General features: G+C 42.3%; 2 protein-coding genes across 5 annotated transcripts in view; both read right to left on the bottom strand.

Annotated features, from left to right (window-relative positions):
• The window catches only part of LOC116392765 (neuronal acetylcholine receptor subunit alpha-7-like), a 25,837-nt gene extending 18,401 nt beyond the window's left edge, over positions 1–7,436 (bottom strand). The window contains exons 1-3 of one of the 3 annotated variants that reach the window (XM_031864496.1): positions 6,879–7,436; positions 6,538–6,696; positions 2,923–3,062 (exon numbers count right to left, since the gene is read on the bottom strand). In XM_031864496.1, the coding sequence (XP_031720356.1) occupies positions 2,923–3,062; positions 6,538–6,607 (210 nt within the window). In that variant the 5' untranslated portion in view covers positions 6,608–6,696; positions 6,879–7,436. Of the gene's footprint in view, positions 1–2,922; positions 3,063–6,537 lie in introns of all 3 variants that reach the window. The other 2 variants (XM_031864497.1, XM_031864495.1) reach the window with 2 other exon arrangements.
• Positions 7,437–11,216: 3,780 nt separating this feature from the next.
• chrnb3a (cholinergic receptor nicotinic beta 3 subunit a) overlaps positions 11,217–18,230 on the bottom strand; it is a 14,520-nt gene continuing 7,506 nt past the window's right edge. For both annotated transcript variants that reach the window (XM_031864498.1, XM_031864499.1), the window contains exons 3-8: positions 17,446–17,490; positions 16,402–16,511; positions 15,289–15,802; positions 14,134–14,324; positions 13,409–13,625; positions 11,217–12,747 (exon numbers count right to left, since the gene is read on the bottom strand). In XM_031864498.1, coding sequence (XP_031720358.1) covers positions 12,616–12,747; positions 13,409–13,625; positions 14,134–14,324; positions 15,289–15,802; positions 16,402–16,511; positions 17,446–17,490 — 1,209 coding nt within the window. In that variant the 3' untranslated portion in view covers positions 11,217–12,615. The remainder of the gene's footprint in view (positions 12,748–13,408; positions 13,626–14,133; positions 14,325–15,288; positions 15,803–16,401; positions 16,512–17,445; positions 17,491–18,230) is intronic.

Raw genomic sequence — 18,230 nt, 5'->3', positions numbered from 1 at the left:
CTCCTCCCTAACTCCCTCCCTGTATCTTCTGATCCGTGCCTCCTTTCTCCGCTGCTGAAATAGAACAGCGTCCCATTGTGTGCTTCACAGAGCACGTAGTTCTGTTGGTGTGTGTGGTGAGCTCAAGCTTGATCATAAAGATTTGGCTTTGGTTTCGCTCTATGTCGTCCCTGACCTCTCTTTTGTTGTGATTTGTGAGATTTTGGATACTTTAGATGCTAAGCCTGCTTTAGTCATCTTAACTGCTACTTTATTTCTCGGGATGCTATGAAGCAGCACAACAACAGCTGCAGGTGGAGGAGGTGTGTATCAACCACTGAGCTCAGTGAAAAAAACACGAAATGGCAATGTCACCCCGGATGATGAGTTTAGTTACAGCGCAGCAAGGTACATATTTGATTCACCACCTATAACAATGCGTTGTTAATCCTGTCTGAATGGGGCTTTAGATGAGGAGAATGATGCTGCTCTCATATCTGTCCATTTAATACAATGTTAGCTTTACTTAGCACTGGAAACATGAGGGACACAGCTAGCTGGGTCTCTGCAAAGGTGACTAAATCCTACTAGCAGCACCTCTAACGCTTACTGATTAACATGTTACAGCGTGTTTGTGTAATCCTTGTAAAAACCAGAAGTAAAAATCACAATCCTCTGTTTCATGTTGTTTTTTTTGATGGACTATTTCTTAACTCCGAGCAGTCAACAGACCACCAGCAGGGACTCCAGCAAGTCACTGATGGGTTTTGCCGATTTCTGTCACCTTTTGGACGGAGCCAGGCTGTTCAGTCTTTGCAGTTTGCATAAAAACACGATATAATTGCAGCTATTTACTTATATTTAATTCCTGTGAGTGTGATACTTCTATATTATATCATAGGATTATCAATACTGATGCACTAGGGCGTAAGCAGCATTTTAGTGTTATATTTGACTAAAGTGTATTCTTAGTTACTGAACCTCGGCATGTTGGTTAGCTACATAAGGCACACGGTGGCCCTTCCCTTACTGCCAGTCATTATTCATGCTGATGAACTCGGTCTGCCCCAGTTCCCTGGTAGAGCGTTACCCAGGAGCAGATGGAGGAATCAAAGGCCACATCACACAGACACACACACACGGGAACCAGCTTTACATTATTTACAAACTGCCCAGTGAGCTCATCATTTATGGAGCGATTTTGCGAACAATGCAGTTAACAACAACATATGAATATATAAACACACTCAATCACATGTCAGCCTTATCCAGCAACAGACAGCAGATTCAATATATTTGTTCTTTCTTTGGTTTCTGTACATTTATGGCTAACGTGTGTGATTCCTTCACTCGTTCATCATAATTCAAGCACAACTTTTCAATCAACAGCGATTGAATAAGATAAAGTTATAAGAAGCACTAAAGACTCTCGTCACATAGTTCTCCAGAGATTGCGTCGCCTCTTGACTCTGTGTCTCCAGTCTGTTGTTTGCGTCGCTCTAAGAACACATTAAAATGCTGTTTCCTATGATGCTGCAGGGGACTTGCATATTAATAATAGAATGGGAATTCTATATTACCGCCCAGCGTCTATGGCTCTTACCACCATGTAATCATCATATGAAGACATGCACGTCTTGTGACAGCGCTGGCTCAGGGATGTGACGGAGCGTCGGCTTGGCTCTTTTGGATGAGTGCTCCGTCTGTGTGGTGGAGCTTACAGGCAAGAGGTTGTGTGTGGGTTGGAGAGAGGTAAGGTGCACGAGACGGGGAACAGGAGGAAACACACGATGAAGCGAACAAAGAACAAACAAAACATCAAATGAGATGTGACAGAAACCAGAGAAGTGTCGATTTAAGAGCCGAGGGTTTGACAGTGAGAACAATGAAGAGTGACAGGAAGAGAGGATTGGGGCCACATTGAGCTAAACTGGGTTTCTGTGTGTTTCTGGGTATGTTTGGCCCCAAACATGTTTCATAAGGGTGGCCATGGGGCAACTAAAAATCTATAATAATAATAATAACAACAATAATAGGCCTTATTGATGTTATCCTATGTGATCAGGTTTAATCGTACATCTTTCACAATGACTGACACGTATAATGTCCAGAGCATAACATCATCTAATGCACTTGGAAATGATGGGTTCTGTATACGTTTACCCCTCTTTTGACTACAATGTCATCAACAGTTATTGTGCTGTGACCTGTGCTGTTACGTGGAGTTATACGCCTGACCTGTTCTCTGCTGAGTTATTTCTACAGTTGGTGTTTATTCAAATCAAATAACCAATGTCACCGTGATGGTCAGTGATGTTGCCAGGTAACAAGCAGAGGCTCAGGGAGTCATTGCACCAGGCCAGGATCTAGTGCAGCTCTTACTCGTCAGTCTCTCTGCTGAGCGAAGCTGCTGCTGCCTCATGGTTAACAGACAGATGTGGAAGAGGATTGATCTTCTAACTCTCAGCAGGAAGGAAAAGGGGCCTATTTCCAAAAATGAATTGAACTCAGAGACACATTGTTGTGATCAGAATGGGAGGAAGAGGAAGGAGCAGCTCGGAAGAAAAAGCGGCAAAAATGTGCAAGAGCATCTCAACACTGAGATTAAATGTCTTGTTGAATGAAAGAAAGGACTGAGGGCCAAAGAAGTTGCTCTTTCAAAGACAAATAGTCTCAGTTGGTTGGTTGCTGCAAAAACAGTTTTAACTTTAGAGGAAGAATTGTGTAGTGAGCACAAAGTGTGTGCATGTGCATCAGCATCAGCATCACCTTTAACACAAACAAAACTAAAAATCCTGAAAAAACGATTAATAACAACTTCACTTTCTCTCTTTCACTGTTGATTTTAAAATAAATAAAACCACATCCTTGCTTTCTTTCTGTCTGCAAACATTCTCTTCACCTTCGCCGTGCCAGAACACACACACAGGCGCACACACTCACCACGTCAATGATCTGTAGCAGCGTGAGGCCGAGTTCCACAACGATGGGTGCAGAGTCATTGTGGACGGGTCTTTCCAGACGACTGTAGTTCACCATCAGGTCGTGGTACAGCTTCCTTTGGTACACACCACCATCGCAACCTGGAGCAAGAAGAGGATTGAATATGAAAGTGGACGGAAAGAGTGAGAGGATGAAAGAGAGGAAGGAGGTAAAAGAGAGAAGATGGGTTTTACAGGAGGAGAGGAGGGAGGAAAAGAACAATAGCTCGTGGAATTACAGGAGTAAAGGGAAGAGTAACAGGTGCGAGGGGAGAAAATGGACGAATGTCTTGGTAAGTATAAAATAAGACATCGGAGCAGTGGTGGAAGGAACTGACACATTTAAGTTCTACTGTTTACGTCTCTAACAGACACTCAATTAGCCCAAACACTTAAGATATACTCCCACTTATTAATGCCTGTGATCTAATCAACACGACATTCTTCATGCGGCTCCAAATCCCTCAAGAAATCCTGATTATGTCACAACATGCTGAACGTAATGAGCTCATTATCTACTCAGTGAACTGTAACTGTGCTTTCTTTCCGTCTCTATTAGACCACATCAGGTGTACACTCAACATCAGGTTTACACTCAACAACCAAGTGTCCGTCTTGAACAGGAAGGAATATTACAGCGCAGTCCCTGAAGCAAAGGAAAACCCAGTCGTGTCTTCTTTTGGGCACAACACTGCTCCATGAAATAGTTCAACTGTGCTCGTATAAGTTTCAATTCCAAAGTTAAATAAAAACTACAGGTCCATCAAAACACCTGCATCTCTTAGTATCCTGCTCTTCCTCTCTCTTCTCAGTTACGCAATAAATGCTAAAGCATTAAGACATGAAGAAAAACATGGACATGCACTCAACATTAAATAAGAGTACATATAAACTATTTGTTTGGCTGACCGCAGCATGCACACACCTTGCATGATCTAAAGTCATAAACTGTAACTTGGCACACCGCTTGCTTCTGTAGAGCAGAGTGTGTGTATCTTATTGGAGCTTTCAAGGATCAGAAGAACCCAACAGCATGCTGCCTGCAGCAATATTAACTTTACACTAAGAGGGACGATGCCAGAGAAGAGTCAATGTTTAATGTCCCCCAGAGGCACTTTGGTTTCCAGATTTTAGTCAAAATGATTATTAACACATGAAGAACAATCCTGTATCTACACAATAAATAGAATATATACAGTATAATTAATACAGTATAATGCACAATCAGCCATTGTCACCACGACCGTTTGAGTGAACGCTATGAAAACAAGAGACAACATCAATCCAACAGGTGAATAAACGACGATGATGATACTTCAATACTTTGAAGTTATTCTTGTTATAGCTTCTGATCCACATCAGAAGGTTTATGCATGATTACATTGTCTTTGGTTTTTCACATTCATGCTGCTGCAAACAATGTATTCTTCATTTAAACATATATTAGATGTGTTATTGTAGCGCTCATCTCAAATGTTTCTCCTTTTAACATATGAATATAGAAAAGTACCAGTCGTCACCTGTTTTGGTCTTTGCTGCAATCTGATGAAGGAATTTAGTGGAAACAAGATCGCATTCAACTCAAGAACATCACACTCACAAGGACGATTCCACCAGAGATTAAATATTGATAAACCTCAGGCTGTCTGAACGTTGAGTAGACTTGGCCAAGTTCATAATCAAATCACATTAAAGCAGCCGGTTCACAGATATCTGTAGGAAATCAATAAATATCCAAAATATGAGAAGCGAAGAAGAGAGAAGAACAGAATGAATGAATTATTGTCCGCAAAAATAACAAACGAGGTCACTTTGCTAGCTTGTGGAAATATATTCAATATGTTTCCTCTGACATAACACACAAATATGATCAAATTCAAAAGAATGATCCATTTTAATATTATTTCTAAATTTCATAAACCTTTCAGCAAAGCACATCCAGCAGAGATGGAACAAAATAATCATAAATTTGAAGTTGTGTTTTCGGTTACTTGATGAATGTAAGTCTAACATTCACTCTCTCTTTCTCTCTGTTTGGTCTCCACCAACTCTTAAGCTGCAGCCCCCCCCCCCCCCTTCCCCCCCCCCCCCCCCCCCCCCCCCCCCCAAACCAACATGAGCTGAAAGACGCTAAAACGCTCAGTGAGCCAAGTGCAACTGCAAAGTAGAGCATTAATTGTTCGATTTCCACTTCAAGAAAGGCTTTACATGTTTCCCATTAACAACATAAGAATATTGACTAGTGCATGTTAAGTCAATTGTTTTCAACTCGTTTAGTCTCCATCTAACGCTGTCTAAAGCAGCTTGATAAAGGACGACACAAAGGACGCAAAAGCATATTCGAAGGGTCTTGAATCAATAAGCCAAATTGTCATCAGGGTGATTCAGGCTATTGTAATCTAATCAGCAACCAGAGAAGGACTTGCCTGTGAGTCACCGTGGATGCAGATGAGTCGTTAAATTACATTTTTTTTTCACTTGATACATGCGCGGTGGTGTAGTGGCGAGCACAGACAAGCCATCTACAGATTCAGATGATCGTAAGGCTGTATCTAGACTACATTAGACACACTGCACCCTGAGAGGCTAATTGGAAGGACTGTGTCTGGAGCAGAGGGACATAATGCAAACAGCTAATTGTGTGAACGGCAGTAATGTTGTCCTAAATGTCTAGTGAGTCACCGTCACTGCTCAATGAGGAAAGCCTTCACTTCATTGAGGATACAATAGCTAGAAATCTACTTGGTACTTCCAGACATTTTCACAGACATTTCAAGAAGTTTACTTTGGTGATTTAATGATCTTATAGCATCTGATGAAACTGCTCTTGAATCTATTTACCGTCATGTTGTCATATCAACTACAACTGCACCAATACACCTTATGATCCTGCAGAGCACCTACGTGTGTCTGTTTCCCTCCTTCTCTACTGGAGTCAGGCAGAAGAAAAGGTACCAAAAAAGTTCAGTAAAACTTGTATTTTAAAGAAACAAAAACGTTCATATCAGCCTACAGAATAGTCTAGACTGTAAACCAGGGATATTACAGAGATGTAACCTCCTCTGAGGGTCTTCTAGCTCCGCTCCAATGTAGTCACGCATTTGACATCCTTTAGCTGCAGATTACACTGAAGGGATGAACGGATCCCAGGCTTCCTGCATCATCGCAGGGACGTCCTCCTTATTGTTCCAGATGTTGTCCGACTATTAAAAAGAGCTCTCTCGTGCGCACACGAACATACACTGGCCCACACGCTGCAAGCTTGCACATTTAGCAGCACATATAACAGAAATGTACAAAACATTTGAATATGTAGTGCGATGCATGAAGGTGATTCTTTGAGCTCTCTTTTAAATTGCCATTCTGAATGAATACTATGACATATTTTTCTTAAGAAGCATGAAACGATATTGTACGATGCTCCCGTCCCATCAGATGTACAGTGAACAGCACCCATCTAAGCCCAAGTGTGTCTTAAGTGCAGCTCTTGTGACATGTAGGTTCTTTTGGTCCCTGCATCCTTTGACAGACAGACAACAGACAGCAGACTGAAGGCAAGGCTCCATCAGTGACCCACCTTTACAGCAGAATGTCGCCAACAGGTAAACTCCAATCAATACAGATCCAGTACACTTCCGAGGCTCCATAGCAGCGATGGAGCGGAACTCCCTCTGCAGCCCGCTGGGGATGTCAAACTTCGAGGGAGTGCAGCTTTGTCAGACTGCTGGTGCGCTCTCTCGTTCCACGTTGAGAATCATAAAAGAACCAATTGTGAAAAAAATGAGCTACAGATTTTACCCACTTTCATCTGGATTTGTTTCTCTCTCTCTCTCTCTCTCTCTCTCTCTCTCTCTCTCTCTCTCTCTCTCTCTCTCTCTCTCCCCCCAGACACCCGATGTCTGTCTCCTTGTGTGTCACCTCAAAAGTCACTTTGGATTCCGCTCTCCTCCCCTCTCCCTGTGGTCAGCTGTGTTTTATATCAAACATCTCGAGCGTGTCCTTTGCGCGTTTCCTGTCGCAGCCGTGTGCGTCGATGATGACAGCCACCTGTCCGCTGGCTGCTTCTGCTCAGTGCCGTCAACCTCGTCAAGGTTTGTCCCGTCCAGCCATTTCGGGCTTGTCCTCGTCTGCTTTATAACAGAGGGACGAACACGCGCGCTGGGATCCGCAACAGAGGGCGACATGACCCCGCCCCTTCTAGTTTGGAAAACTTTTTTTACGCATGCAAATGTTTTAATTAAGCATCTGTTCAAACCTTGATCAGCGCATGCTCAACTTGATCATCCGGATGTTGGTGGCATCCCTCAGTCTGTGTTGTGGGAGTGGTGAACCTGATCTCCCTTCCAACCTAGAATATGGATAACGATCGTCTGTCACTGCTCATCAGTGTCCTCTTATCCTCCTACAGGTGGGAAGGAATCTACTGCAACTGAGCAACAATAAAGCTTTTGCACTCTGCTGTTTTTCCTCATCAAGTGTTCCTCCCCTCCTTCTTTTTGATTGTCCTCTCCTCTTATACTGTTTCTCACCTCCATTTTCAGTCATAATCTGCACCTTCTCACCCATTCATTTAACTGAACTGTTAAGCATCGGTTAGTGGTTCTCCAGCCTGCTGATCAGGTGCCCATGACTCATGTGCATGAATGTCTTTCTCTTGCCATGCCACCTGCTGCATACTGCGCATGGCAGAAGATAGAGTATTTTCAAGTTAAATGTCTTTAGACTACCCTGGAATTGTGCTTATTTTAGTACAAGAACATTTATGATATTTTGAGTTACAAGCATTTTTTGGTGATGAATTAAGTCGATAAATAATTGCATGTTTGCATGTACCACTGGGTCCATCTCAATCAATGTGGCAGCTGTCCAGTGTTGTGAATTTTGGTGCAGGTGGCCAGTTGATGCAGCCTGAGCTTCAGTGTGGCGCTGTCAGTGGGAAGGGAAACATCTTCAGGGCAGCACATTTTACACCTCCAAGACATGAGATGGGAGTATTAGTGTGTGTTTGTGTGTGTGCAGTCAGTATGCGGTCTCATTAGCTTATATGGAGATGCTTCCTGGCGTAGGTTCCTGGGAGTCCAGATGCTGGAGGATGAAGTGGAGGGCCAAGTTGACTGTGTCGTCTACAGACCTTTTGGCTCTGTAGGCGGACTGCAGGGGGTCCAGGAGTGGGTCTGTGACGGTTCCCTATCTGGGTTACTTGTGTATGTTCCTTTAAGCCAGCAGGTACCGGATGTGGTGATCACCCTAAGTGGAGGCACCTGGGCCCGGTGCGCTTCCACTATAAGGCTCCGCCTTCCTGGCAACCAGTGGCGCTCTACTATCGCCCCGTGGAGGAACAAGGACGGCTCGTTCGCAACCACCATTGCCAGTAAGATACCTTGTTAGGTCTAATAAACTCTTTACTTTTGATCAACTGTCTGCGTCTCCCTGAGTAGGTCATGGCTGTCAGAGCCAGGTCGTGACAGGGTCGGTGAGGGTTTTAAGGTGGGACAGGACAAGGCGCTCAAAAGACTTCACAGCCACAGAGGTCAGGGCGAAGGGCCTGTAGTCATTAAGTCCTGTGATCCTTGGTTTTTTGGGGACGGGGATGATGGTGGAGGCCTTGAAGCAGGCTGGTACGTGCATGCCTCCAGGGAGGTGTTGAAGATGTCTGTGAACACCGGAGACAGCTGATCAGCACAATGCTTCAGGGTGGAGGAGGAGACAGAGTCACAGACAGAGTCACAGTCACCTTTGCGTCATTGTCTTAATGCTCTTCTCACTCCTTCTTTTGTCCTCTTATTCACTCATTCACTGACTCTCACTTCCACTCCAGTTTTCTCCTTTCTTTTACCATCTGCTATACCCACTCATTCATTGTTGATCTTCCCGTCTGTCTTCTCTCCTCCTCCTCCTCAACCTTCCATCTCTCTTCTCCCCCTCTGTTTCCTCTCCTCCACTTCTCTGCCCTGTACTCTCGCAGTTCTGCCTGTGAGCATCAGATGCGGTGATGTCCTCAGACCATTATGAGAGTGCCTGCAGCGCTTCTCTCACTCTCACTATCTATCACTCTCCCTCTCCCGGTTGCTTCAGTCTCAATCTTCAGTGTGTGGACCCCTGTCTGTTTCTGTCTGCCGCCGGCTTTAGTCTGGACACAGTGCTGTGCATGTATGTAGACTGCCATCGGGTCACATTAAATAAATGTCCTTTGGGATGAGCCTGCAGGGATTGGAGTTGGTACGGTGTGTGTGTATTTGTGAAAGTGTTTTTCTCCATGTGCACCTGTTCATTTACTGTGAAGTCCTGTATACTAGATTAGGGCTGTCTCTTGTAGTCCCTTTACTACACATATATGAACATATACACAGAAACCCAGATTCCATTACATTAATGTCATAAACATGTAAACAACATCTGAAGCATGATCACCAAGCATGGCTGGACATGTAGGTCTAGGTTTATGTCACTGAATATGTTTCAGCATACTTTACCATGTTAAGCCTTACCGTAGATACATTTATTTACACAGGAGTATGAGCAGAGTAGGCTTGTCTTAAAATCCATAACCAATAACAGTCAATGTACCTCTCAACGTAGCACAAGAGCTAATCCTTCTCTTTGGCCTCTCGTTACATTTCTTCACTTGTATTTCTCTTCTGTCTAAGCGAAACACATCAACCCAAACTTTAACTTAGACGGTCTACTCTCATGACAGACGACATAAAAACTGACAATCATGATCAAATCAGGCTGTGTTTTCTTTGAGAGGCAGTATCACACCTAGAGACAGGAGAATAAAGGCTGGCAGTGGAGCATGCTTTGCACGACCTAAAATGACCATATGACGCTGTTCGTGTTACTGTCTGAGTCATGTACTTGGGAAGTACTCACACACACACAGTTTGTATATGTGATGCTATAAGTTATAGCACAGGTGATACAGTAGTCGTATTGCTTTGGTCTCTGGCAGTTCAATGAGTAACTGAATGCATGATCAGCTCTCTCCCAGAACCACATCGCCAGGACCCAACTTTGTAACTTCCCATGATGTTCAACCAGAGGCTGCTTCATGAAGAATGACACTGACCTTATGGAGAACGTGTGTCTTTTAGCCTCTCCATCCACATGAGCTTCAATGTTTCAACAGTGATGACAGATGTGAAGCAGAGAATTTTGTTTTTCTACCAAGAAATTCCCCAGGGTGCTACCCTGATCAGCTTTTCAATCTTTTCATGTGCATTGCTACTGGAGCTGTACACAAGAATCACTGCAAATCCCACGTCAATACTAAAATAAGGCAGCACTGTACACTCTCTGAATTTTGCCTAGACTAAGCTTTTATTGTGTATTTTAAGTCTGTGTTTCTGTCAAGCAATGTTCAATACTTCAATATTCAACACCTGATATACAGTATGAATATCATTAGTTGGTATAATGGTATATATTGGATTCAGACTGCAGCAGATAGTTAAGTAAACTGTGTCCACTCAGATGGATTAGGTTGCCCTATGGCATAATACTGAGAGTCTGTACAGAGTATTACCATCAAAGTATACATGCAGTTATTATTGCAGTCGATAAGCACTTCTGGTCTTTTATATAAGCCGCGCTATCTGTCTGGCTGGGGAGAGTATTGACGTTGTGCCTTCTGTTTGCCAGACTCAAACGTCTCCTCAGCTATTGCACGGATTGCAGGAACGTTTGAACATTTATGGTCCTCAGAGGATGAATGCTACGGACTTTGGGGATCCTCTGACTTTTCATCCAGTGTCACTAGCAGAGCTTTACTTATACTGTAAAAATACCATATACCTTCTACTAGATGGATTTGCAAAAAATATGTGTTGGATTTCCATGAAATTTAGTATAAACATTCATGTTCTTCTCAGAGTGACTTTGGCGATCGCTCAGCTTCCCATCTAGTGCCATACGTTATTTTTATCCAAAGACCTGAAATCTTGTTTAGAATCCTGAGGGGTTCACACCCTGCTCTGTCACAGCCCATCTGTGACACACACACACACACACACACACACACACACACGATTTGCCCTTCTTGTGAACTCTCATTCCGTCACACCCAAATAAAGAGATACTGACTCACACACACACACACACACACACCTGTCTGCCTGAGTCAGATCTGTAGCTGTGAATAATAGAAGAGTGGGCTGAGGTCAGACTGTTCAAGTGCAGGGAAAACAATGGAGATACTTTCACTTAAGCATCCCAGACATTTTTAATAAGTCAGAGAACAAACTCATGTCTCTCTAGAACTAGGCCAAAGCACACAAGGCAGTGGTATCACCAGGCACTGCCACTTGTGACGAAAGCCCGAAGGCTAAAGTTGCAGCAGCTAATAACCGGAAGGTTGGCGGTTCAAACAGACAAACTCAGCCAGCTGGGAAAATAAGTGCGTAGAAAAGGAGCGAGCCACTGTCTCCACTTGTAACAATATGATGATGTGCCCTTTAGCAACGCTGACAACTCAGGGAAGCTTAAGTATAGCTGCTGAGAAGGGTGTAACAGTATAATGTGACCTATACCCCACCACTACAAATATGGGCTTGAATCTCAACAAAGAGTCAACATTTTGAGCTTCATAGAGTATCTGCTGTTTCTAATCTCAGCGGACAGATTTGTATTCTGTTGTGCTCTTTCTTATCTGCACTGCTCTGTTGGATATTGATGACACCTGCTCATCCGGGTAGAAACTGTGAATGAAGATACATCATTAGTCATTAAAATATGCACCATGGCATCCTGATAGGTAATGCGTTAACTTCCTATTTGTGTGCGCATATATACTATATCTGAAATACTTTTTATCACATCATTAAAGTCTGTAAAACAAACTCACCTGTTTAAAAGGATGTTTGCTGCCGTTTAGTGGTGATACTGTGTCATTACAGCCAAAGACCCAACATGCTTGCTCCACTGCATACAGGGCCTGATTAACCCTTCAGTACAGTGAACAAGGAAGCATTCTTTTTGTATTGTGTTTTACTTAGTATTTAACAAGCAAGCACAATAGCACAATCAAAATAAGCGATCAAGGCAGTGGTAGACCAGCAGCTCCTGTGTTCTGCATGGTAAACTCACTGTTTTTGTCAAAGGAGTCTTGTGGCTTTGAAAAGAGCAGACAACGGCTTCAGTTGTCCATATATCCCTTTAAGCACCAGAACATTTAATTGTCTGATGCTTTTGTGTTGAACCCAGTATTAACAAACAAGAACTTCGCAGTTAATCAAATGAACACAAACAGACTCTGCCAGGTTGAAATCATTAAGTTAGCCTCAAAGCAGAACTGGAAAAATGATGTGGTACATTTGATTTCTTTTAATTATCATCATCATTACAGCATTCACAGCTGGCTGGACAACATGGATTGATATACTGCATGTTGTTGCATGTATACTTACAATGTTAGAGTTAAACAAACATGGATAATCAAATCATACTATAATGCTTATTGCTTTCATTCCTCTGCACTCCCGTGCATGCACCTCACAATGAATAACAAGTTGCATCTAACACTACAGTTCAACGAGTCTTTACAAAATGCAAACCATAGTTCAGAACTACTCGAAAATAAATAAACAGTGTGAATGTTTTTTTGAGTTTCATCATTAAGTCGCTGTCATGAGTATTCATGAGTTTGTGTGTGTGTTCATCAAGGTGTGCTGTAGAACATTTGCAGAGCAGGGGTGAAGATTAGGACAGTTCCCATTATTGCCACTGTGAGGAAAGCCCACAAGAAAATCCTGTCTAACACCTGAGCCACGAACTTCCAGTCTTGAACAACCTGAATGAGACAGAGAGAGAGACAGAGAGAGAGAGAGACAGAGAGAGAGAGAGAGAGACAGAGAGAGAGACAGAGAGAGAGACAGAGAGAGAGACAGAGACAGAGAGAGAGACAGAGAGAGAGACAGAGAGAGAGACAGAGACAGAGAGAGACAGAGAGAGAGAGAGAGAGAGAGAGAGAGAGAGACAGAGAGAGAGAGAGACAGAGAGAGACCGAAACAACAGAGACAGAGATAGAAGAGAAAGGTCCACAGGTGTGAATCTGTGTCAACCTCATGCATTCTTCATTAAGGACACAAGAACTACTTTGTGTCATTTTGAGCAAATCAGATTAATTCAACAAATAATAAACTGTAACAGTATAAACTAGAATTACTCCTCCACCTCTCAAATGTCATCAATTCATCATTTCTTTCTAACAAACATTTGTATGAAATTGTCAAAATTAGGATATGAAATCTTAATATGTCCAAAACCAGGACCGTGACCTTTGTTTGAATTCTAATCAGTTTTGTGAAATATTTGAAGAAATTCCCTCCAGGTCTCCCTGAAATATTGTGTTCACAAAAATGGGACACAGAAAACCCGAAAACATAATGCCTCAGGCCATGGCTGTCGCCGGCACAGAGGCATACAAAAGAGAATGTAAAACAACCACACACCTCTCGTATGAAATGCTCCTTTTTGATGTGACGGCTGATGTAGCGAACTGAATTTGTGGCTTTCTCCAGCATGGCCAGCCAGGCTTGGTTCTCGTCCTCCTTCCCTGCGAGGGGGCCTCTCTGCTGACCGCCACTGTGGCCAGGAGCCCCCCTCCTCCCCACACCTTTACGGGTCTTCAGCTCCGGGCTGCGCATCTCCATATCGGCAAAGTGGAATCTGAGGTAATTGACACTAACTGTTTTATTTTTTTGCACATTTATCTTGTAATGTATATTGGCAGATATTATACGAAGAGTTCAACATTTCTGGAAACATATTTATTTGCTTTCTTGCCAAGAGTTAAATTGATACCACTCTCATGTCTGCATGCTAAATATGAAGCTGGCACCAGGAGACTGTTAGCTTAGCATAGAATAAAGACTGGAAACAGGCGTATCAGCTAGCCTGGCTCTGTCAAAAGGTAACAAAGATGGCTACCTCAAAAGGTTGCCAAGTAGCAAATTATATCTTTTTGTTTGTTTTACCCAAACAAACAAAAAAGTGTCAAAACGACAATTAGCTTTTCCCCGAAGGCTGCATTTGTTGGCCAGGGCCAGTCACTTCTCTCTCTTATAGTTATGCTAAGCTACGCTAATCTTCTCCTCTAACTCTTGAACAGAAAGCAAATTAGCATTTTTCTCAAACTGTAGACTCATTCCTTAAACTGCAGTTGGTCCTATATTACCTGTCAGTGTGCCCCCTCATACACAGCAACCTGGGCAGTCTCTGGAGGAACAGGCTCTTTACCCAGGGGGCCATGGGGTGGTAGGTGGCAGAGGAACGATGGTGGACGTTAATGACAAAGACGGTGACGATGATGGAGAAAGTGACAAAGATCATGATGAAGAGCAGGTATTCTCCAATCAGTGGGATCACCTGGGGACAAAAAGTTGTAAAGGTTACTGAATCAGTTTAACAGCTGACTGTTTGAACTATGTGTTATTTCAGCAGGAAGTAAGTAATGTCGATTAGTTTCTAGCGGTTTGTTAAATTACACATATTCACTGAGACTAAGGAAACAGCTGTGCAGCTCAGTCACAGTGGTGCAAGCAAAGTGCTAACATTATATTAAATAGTGTTAATATGCTGATGTTTAATGGTTCTTAGTTTAGCATGTTAGCATTTTAATGTTTGCCAATTAACATTAAACATAAAGTACAGCTGAGGCTGATGGGAACCTCATTAGTTTTGCAGGTAATTGCTCGGAGACCAAAGTATTGGAAAATCTTGTCCTCAAGATGGCCGAGATGAAAAGTTAACCACATTTATTTGAAGTTACCCTGTCGAGACAGGAATCCATCCAACGGCTGTCAAGATATTTCACTCACAAATAAAAAGGTCAACTTCACGTTAACACTAAAGGTCAGGAAGATTCATTGTTTCGAAACCATCAATGTCTTTGACTGTCTGGTGGCACGAGATGAAATGTCGGGATCACTGAAGTAATTTAAATACGTCCTCTACAGAACTATTGACTGTTCAGTACTTTTTACGTTGAATTTTAGTATGATTTTATATAAAAGAATATAGCACAGTTGATAACGGTGGTCTGGAAAAGTCAGTGATTTTGGATGCAGTCATTGTATTTTGGAGCTCTGTCGGCTTCTGTATTGGACCGAGATGTAGCTGACGTCACTAGCTTCTTACAGTAATTGAGTTGACATGCAGTTTAAGCTGCAGGTAATTGAGAGGGCTGTGTTGTGATCTGGAAATAATGCAATTAAGATTACAATTAAGATAACTGAACACAGGAAAAAGTCAGATAGATTGAAAAATTGAAACCCAGTAGCAACTTTAAAATGAACAAAGACTTAGATGTAACCCCCCAGAGGAAACCCACCTTTGAAGATGAAGGGATGATTTCTTCTATGACAAGGAGGAACACAGTGAGCGACACCAGCACAGACGTGGAAAGTGACAGTTTCTCTCCTTCGTCGGATGGCAAATAAAACACCAGCACAGTTAGAAAGGAGAGGCCGAGGCATGGGATGATGAGAAAGAGGGTGTAGAACAAAGGCAATCTCTTGAGGATGAAGGAGTAGGTGAGAAACGGGTACCAGTACACCTCATCCCTCCTGCTTCCCCTTTGTCCTGTTGCATTCAGGATCTCCCACTCCCCGTTATCGAAGAAGTCTTTACGGTCCACATAGTGATCCACTAGGACCAGGTCCACCATGTTTCCATCGTAAGTCCAGGAGCCGAACTTCATGGAGCAGTTCTGACGGTCAAAGGGGAAGAAGGTGACGTCCATGGTGCAGGAGGATTTGTAGCTGGCTGGTGGAGTCCATGTTATGGTGCCATCCCAGCGCACAATGGCTTTGGTCATCAGAGAACCCTCAAAGCGACCGTCCGCACTGGGAGAAGATGAGAAAGACATAAGGTGGTCAGGAACATTAACACACACACCATCGTATTGTCTGATACAAATATGACCTAAGATCAAATGGAGACTAGACACGGGACAATAATGACATCCCTGTTACCCAGAAACCATCACTCCATATCTGTACGTGACAAAAATATCCAAAAAATAAGTGATTATTCACTCAATTGAATAGCTCTTTATAGTTTAGTTTAGACTATTTTACAAAGAAGAAAAGTAAACTATGGTGGAGATGAGTTTGCCATTTCAATGAAATATATGGCAAATTGCACCATTTTAAAGTAAATACTACATTTTTGATCAGAGGTGTATTTTCTAGGTGGCAGTCACAATCACCCTAAAAGCCCATTCTTCAGTCGTCACATTGTTGGAGGGCCCGCTCTCTCTATGGGCCCCCTCACCCCACAGGCCCCAGTGCAACCTCACTGCCGGCACTGTCTATAGTTACAGCCCTGGTGAGATGTTGAAAGCATATCCATAAGGAAAGGGAAATTGATGTAAATGCATCAGAGTCATCAGGAAGTGCCTCAGGATGTGGTACTGATGTGCACAGAGTGCTGCATAACTCACTTTTCATACAGGACAATATCAGGCAGCCAAATAGTCTCTGAAGGCACTCTGATGGAGGTAATGCCCCCATAGTCATCTGGGTTCCACTTCAGCTTCACGTCAACCCACTCCTTTGAATACATAAATAACACTGCATGATAAGTAACATCATTTGACACGAGACTTAAGAAAGCTTAATTAAGTGCATCTTTTTCATTTCAGCACCATGGACAGCACCAGACTGTTAACTGCACAAAGCAAATGGAAACTATGTTTTTTATTGCATCATTGTCCCTAGTTTGCTTGTTGCCTTGTCAATGTCCATATCTGTTGTTGCCATAACGTTTTATTGTTGATACCCTCAATGTTTGGTTTTATGTACCAGGGCCTACCAAGAAGAACGGTTAAGGATGCTTTAAACAATCAACATAGGAGTAGAAAGTAAATAATAAGACTTATTTATCAAGCATCTTATATGCTCTAGTCTAAGCCAATCAGAGACAAGGAATTACCCTTCATCTGCCATGTGTTGCATTTCTTTAGAAATCCTTACATTTAAATCAATGAATATCTGCAAAAGAAATATGTGATTTCATTTAGATGTTTCTGAATCAATGTTATTTGGGTATTTTTTAATATCTCCAGCAGCAATTATCATGTTACGTTTACAAGAATGTATCAATCTAACTAGAGCACTTTTAAATATCAATCATAAATTTCACTTCTAGCAGTTTGATAAGTGCAGACACAGATTGTATGTCTCTTCACATTGCACTTATAGAAATGTGTATATAAAAAATACTTACATACCATTTGTTAACGATACATTAATTGTCTTTCAGTGAAATTATACACCAAAAAATATGTGACATTTAAATCTTATATTGTCTACCACAGCATATTGCAGCTAATGAATCATACTACATGTTTATCAGACTGTTCAAAATGAACTGATCACAGCCGATCCCCTCCAGTCATTGAGCACACTGAGCAAATTCACACATGTTAAAATACCACCTAACAATTTAAATATGCAGTTTTGGAGACAGTAGCATTGATTTGTACCTGCCAGAGCCAGACATTTGTAGTCATCAGTTGGTTCTTTTCATCCTGCAGGAAGACAGGGAAGACATGTTGTTCACTATTTGTACATCTTTGTGGTGCTTAATATGAAAGAGCAGAGATGCTAATGAGAAGGTGAGGAGCAAACCAGAATCTGGAAACAAAAGGTTGAGTGGGATGAAAAAAAGAACTTAGTGAAACAGAAATATATATATTTTTAAATGGGATAATTGCTTCTCTTGCTTGCTGCTACGAAAGCACACTGAAACAGCTCAGGGGTTAAGTGCCTTGCTTCAGGGTACATCTACAGAATTTAATGAGCGAGAGAAGCAAAAGATACTCAGTGATCAATATCTCTGGCAATACTTAGGCACAGCTGCCTCGTTTGTTCAATACAGATTGACATGTAAAGTACAAAAAACTAAAGAGGAAGGCACGGAGAGGAGTCAAAAGACAGGAATGACTTTCTGGAAGTCAGTTAGGTTTCAATATAAGCTGTTGAGTTTCTGTACAGTGAAAGCCTTAAAGAAACATAACAAGTTAAACTACAGAAGATAGAACATCTATGGAATAGACTGAAGTAGTTTGTCTGCTCATGAGAGGCGCTGAGGCAAACCTGATTACATATTCATCTACTCTGAATAAAAATGGATCTGAGGGTTTTTTGTTTTTATAAACCACAGTAATTTAGCTAGAATACCACAAGATGGCAGTCTTCTAAATTTTAATTTTGCATGGCAGAATGTGACCTCTGTGGAGTTGTGGGAGCAGCTTTGTGTGTGTGTGTG

This window comes from Anarrhichthys ocellatus, unplaced genomic scaffold (genome assembly GCF_004355925.1).
Source record: "Anarrhichthys ocellatus isolate YVR2014 unplaced genomic scaffold, GSC_Weel_1.0 scaffold31, whole genome shotgun sequence".
Taxonomy (NCBI): Eukaryota; Metazoa; Chordata; class Actinopteri; order Perciformes; family Anarhichadidae; genus Anarrhichthys; species Anarrhichthys ocellatus.
Note: the sequence above shows the minus strand (reverse complement) of the source record. Positions and strands in the feature narration are given on the sequence as shown.